The sequence below is a fragment of the Anomaloglossus baeobatrachus genome, chromosome 2 (genome assembly GCF_048569485.1).
Source record: "Anomaloglossus baeobatrachus isolate aAnoBae1 chromosome 2, aAnoBae1.hap1, whole genome shotgun sequence".
NCBI classification, from domain to species: domain Eukaryota; kingdom Metazoa; phylum Chordata; class Amphibia; order Anura; family Aromobatidae; genus Anomaloglossus; species Anomaloglossus baeobatrachus.
The window spans coordinates 509,330,406-509,335,484 of NC_134354.1; the positions used below are offsets into that span (position 1 = coordinate 509,330,406).

The 5,079-nt window shown below is 41.8% G+C and overlaps 1 protein-coding gene across 1 annotated transcript; it reads left to right on the top strand.

Moving 5' to 3' along the window:
- The first annotated feature begins 2,683 nt into the window (after nt 1-2,683).
- On the top strand, nt 2,684-4,315 carry TMSB4X (thymosin beta 4 X-linked). Its single transcript, XM_075334285.1, has 3 exons — nt 2,684-2,791; nt 3,635-3,747; nt 3,843-4,315. The coding sequence occupies exons 2-3, from the start codon at nt 3,648-3,650 to the stop codon at nt 3,875-3,877; spliced, it is 135 nt and encodes a 44-aa protein (XP_075190400.1). The 5' UTR covers nt 2,684-2,791; nt 3,635-3,647; the 3' UTR covers nt 3,878-4,315.
- The last annotated feature ends 764 nt before the right edge of the window (nt 4,316-5,079 follow it).

The window sequence follows — 5,079 nt, forward strand, 5'->3', positions numbered from 1 at the left end:
GCGAGTCATAAGCTTGTGTGAGCATACCCTTAACCTTATTTTTGTGAGGTAGAATGAAGAAATAGGCCAGAGTCACACTTGCGAGTGCCTCGCGTGTAACTCGCGCGAGTCTCTCATTGAATCACCCAGCATGGACTCACACTCTCATGACAGGAGCATCTCAGCTGCATAGACATACATGCAACCGACCCACTCCTGTCAGGAGAGTGCGAGTCCATGCCGGATGATTCAGCGAGGCACTCGCAAGTGTGACTCTGGCCATAGACAGCAGTACAAGAACAATTTTTAGGACAGAATCACACTTGTGTATCGCTTCTAATGCGAGAGTACCAGATGGGATATGCTAATGACCCTCGGCTCAGGCTCTGTTGCGAGTGTGAGACGAGTGTCATGCGACTATAGTCTGTTCCTGAGATCGGATCACAGCTCCGGAGGAGAGGGAGGAATTAATCTCCCAATCTCCTCCATTGTCAGTCTGCGCACTGCAATTGGATGACATCCGAGTGCAGTCTGATGTTTCAATCTGGGGCCGAGTGCTATGCGAGATTTTCTCACTGCACTCGTGCGAGTCAAACGCAAGTGTGACTCCGGCCTCATTTCATTTTTGCGCTGTTCAGGGGCCTTATTCCTCAGAGGGGTCAAAACAAAACATCAAGAAGAGACAAAAGCTGCAGCATTAAAAATGAGAAAAAAATGCATGTAAACAAACATTCAAAAATGCAATTGTAAAAATGCAAGTAACCAAATTTACTTAAAGGGAATCTGTCACCAAGTTTTTGTTACCTCATCTGAGAGCAGCATAATGTAGGGACAGAGATCCTGATTCCAGTGATGTGTCACTTATTGAGCTGTTTGCTGTCATTTTGGTACAATCAATGTTTTCTCTGCTGCAGATCTGGCAGTTACACCAGAGTCACACTTGCGGCATGGCCTGCTGCTCTCCGTACACGAGCGTCTCAGCTACAAAGAAATACATGCAGCCTACCTGCTCCTGTCAGGAGAATGTGCGGCCGTGTCGGGTGATGTGATGCGAGTCACTCGTAAGTGTGACTCCAGCGTTATTCAGAACTCATGAATATGCTGGACTACCTGGCAGCACACCAAGTAGTCCTCTAATGATAATCTACTGTTGATTAATCAGGGATTTTATCAAAACTGCATAAAAAATCAGCAACATCAAAAACTCATTGTGAGAACATAGCCTAATAGTGAAGAACCAGCAATCATTTTTAGTTGATACCTACCATAACATCAAACTAATTAATTGCCACTTATAAGTTGCCAGGCTATGAATAAGGCCGGAATCACACTTGCGAGTGACTCACGTGAGTCTCACATCATGTTACCCGGCACCTCCTGCCACTCTTCAGACAGGAATGGGTCAGCTGCACAGAAATGCATGCGGCTTACCCGCACCTGTCCGGAGAGCGGCAGGCCGTGTCGGGTGATGTGATGCGAGTCATTCGCAAGTATGACTCCGGCCTAAGGCCGGAGTCACACTTGCGAGAGACACGAGTGAGTCTTGCATCGCATAGAAATGCATGCAGCTGACCTGCTCCTGTCAGGAGAGTGCGTGGCCGTGCCGGGTGATGCGATGCAAGACTTACGTGTGTGTCTCGCAAGTGTGACTCCTGCCTTAGGCCTAAATACGTGGATGTCATGATATCATGCATTGGTTTCATAGTGTCCACATAATCAGCACTGAGTTAATATTATAATATAAAGAAATTGGAATATATTTGTATCAGGTAGGTACGCAGGGAATAGATAAAATGAAAGTATAGAATTCTGGATTATGTGCTGCCCCTCCTTACAAATTACTTTTGTAAAGCGTAAGAATGTCATATGCTCTGCCGCCCATTTATTTTTTTTTAAAGACCACGCCTGGTCAAGCAGACATTGCATGTCGCCTTATCTCGCAGGCCCACAGACTAGCATGGTGGGAATGGCTTCACATTCTGGCCTGCATTGTACGGCCTGGTTATGTTACAGCTGTGCAGTGTTATATTAGATTGCCTTATTCTTGTACAGCTAATATGAGAACAGGAAGCTTGTTTCCTGTCTAACTACTCCTTTACCACAGCTCTGCAATGTAGTATTGCATTTATTAACCTCTACAGCGCTGGAGGAATCTGCAAAGCAAACGATAAATCTGGAGCTTCCAAAACCCAACATGTGGGATCCATCAGTGATCCTAGAGGTCTTGAGCAACCTCTACCAGAGTCTTATAAAAATAAAAGGATTTTATGAGCAGACATGGAATGGCCACTTCTTTCTGCTAAACTGGCTGATGGCTTCAGTGATATTTAACCCCAAATCCCTTTATTGTCTCCCACATGCCTCTGTTCATTGCTACACCATACATATTTAGGGGGGTACATCCATGATTCCCCCTGAATCTGCCTGCTTCTAGGCCCGCAGTGCTTGAGAATGAAACAGCATGGCCTGAACATGCAAAGCAGCTGTGCATTGTTCCGAATAACGTATCAAACAATGCGCTGTATTATTGTATTATGCCTTAACTCCATCTGAACAGCGATTATCACCTATGTTCTACAGAAACATTACACAGCGCACAACCAGGACTTGGCTGTGGCGTCTTACTAAAATAATAGGACGCAATGTAAAAGAATAGGAAGAAAAGGAAGGCAAGGGCAACAAAGAGTTACAGATGGATGACATCACTGCTCATTAGCATAGAAGCCCTGCTATAAAAGCAGGCACAGCCCTTCCCTCTGCCACTCCAGGCTGCATCTGTGAGGAGCTCTGCTGCGAGTGCTGTGTATTACTGGTAAGTAGACTGAGCTATTTCTGCATTGTCTTTGTTAATGTGCTGTGTTTGTAAGGTATTGTTTGTATTGTAGCTTTACTCTGTCCTCTGTGTGGTTTTGTAGAGGTTTTTTGCTTCCTTTTGTTCTTGTCCTGAATGTAACATTCTTGGATTTGCATGTATATTTCCATTTCTCAGTTATCTTTTATTCTTTGTGGAAGCAATGGCTGCAGATTGTCTATATTGTTGCTTAGTTTTTTTTTTTGTTTTTTTTTTTTTTTTTTTTTTAGCTTTTATCTATTTGGTCAGGTTATTGTCTAGATTGTTGCTTAGTTATCTATTTGGTCAGGTTATGACCATGATTATTAAAAGACAAATGGAATCAGTTGCTTTCTTAAATGGATGTATTGGAATAACAGTAATAGGACTGAGGTGCTGCTGTATATGTGCTGTGCTGGAGAGCGGGGGCTGATAAAGAATAGGGCGGTGGTTAAGGCTCCTTGAGTAAGCTGCAGCCCTTTGTAAGAAAGGAAGAATGCATGACTTCATCTGCCAGCAAGGGACTGCTACCCACCATGCTTGCTCAACCCTCATTAACAGTCTGGCATGCATCCAGGTTATTGATTAGGTCATTATGCCATGTTAGAGCTGATGTGAGGTGGTCAGATTCAGGCTGAAATGTGATTGGGTTTTAATAGAAGCAATGCTAATAGTTACTCATTAAGTTTTCCTCTTAAGATGGCTCAGATGAGATACTATAGAAGTGAGGGGCATGAGGGCGTGGCAGCCACTGTATCAAGTGACACTTTTTCCAGTGCAGCATGGTGGCGCTCTAACACTCCTTCTTCTCTCTCCTTTGTGCAGATCATCCTACAAAATGTCTGACAAACCAGATATGGCTGAGATTGAGAAATTCGATAAGAACAAGCTGAAAAAGACAGAAACGCAAGAGAAAAATCCACTTCCTTCTAAAGAAAGTAAGCATTTTTTACACTTTATATTAGTATTGTCTGAGCTGTAAATAATTAACAATATCTAGTACTAATCACTTTGTATTTTTTTTTTTTTTCAGCAATTGAACAAGAGAAACAAGCATCTGAATCCTAATGAAACCCCATCACCCCAATATGCACTGTACATTCCACAAGCATTGCCTTCTTATTTTTCTTCTTTTAGCTGTTTAACTTTGTAAGAAATAACTAAGATACAAAGAGGTTGGAAACGTTTACTGTGCTGCCCCGTTACACCGACAGAAAAGTTAATAAAGAACTACTGAACACTGAATGAAGGCGCTGCCTTTCCGTCTGCCTGTCTGGCTGGCTTTGGTTTTGGTAGCATGAACGACCTTGCACGATGAAAGGAGAATCTGAGTGGAACTACAGATATCCAGACATATGTGGTGATGAGTTGATTGGAAAGTTGCACCAAGGTCCGGCGAGCTGTAAAATGCGGTCAAATCGAGTGCCATTTATTTGTTCAAAAAATGATTTGAATTATTGGAATGCACAATTTTTTTCAATATGCAAATAAAAAGTCTAAAATATCTCTGATTCGTTTTATTTTCTATATCTGCCAAGTCACTGCCGGAGAAGTGTGGGTAAAACAAAGGGTTCTCAGTGTGCTTTGGTGATGGTACACTTTCATGAAATCTAATTTATTCTTTTGTGCTGCGCTGACCGGCCCCATCACGGTACTGATTCTATTTTAATGTTTGTGTGGGTGTAGTCTGATTGTAATTTAACCCTTGCATGATGCATAGCTTCTAATATGTAGTTTGTCAATTTAAAAAAATACTTTTATTTATTCTCCCCTCTTCCCCTTCTCACACCAGGGTTTCAATTTGAGGGAGGGTGTAGTTATGCATTGTGTAGTACTAAAGCCTTAAATTTGCACCATACACATTGCCCATGTAGCTTAAAAATATAATATAATTTGTGTATATATGTGTGATGGATATAGAGATATATATATCTATATTGCACCCATACACATTGCCCATGTAGCTTAAAAAAATATAATTTGTGTATTTAATGCGTGATCTAGATCACACAAATATATATATATATATATATATATATATATATATGCACAAATTTTATATTTATTTTTTTAAGCTACATGGGCAATGTGTATGGGTGCAAATTTAAGGCTTTAGTACTACACAATGCATAAATGCACCCTCCCTCCTCAAATACATATACGTCCCCACATTTGTGCTATCCTGATGAATTGGTTACCATGTCAGGGCCTTTCTACAAGGTTTGCTTCCTAACTTGTGGGTCATTATGGGAAGGGAGGGGGTTGGGTAG

Coding starts and splice junctions, on each gene's coding strand:
- TMSB4X (XM_075334285.1), top strand. CDS start 3,648: ATGTCTGACAAACCAGATATGGCTGAGATTGAGAAATTCGATAAGAAC. Junction 3,748..3,842: donor TCCACTTCCTTCTAAAGAAA/GTAAGCATTTTT, acceptor TTTTTTTTTCAG/CAATTGAACAAGAGAAACAA.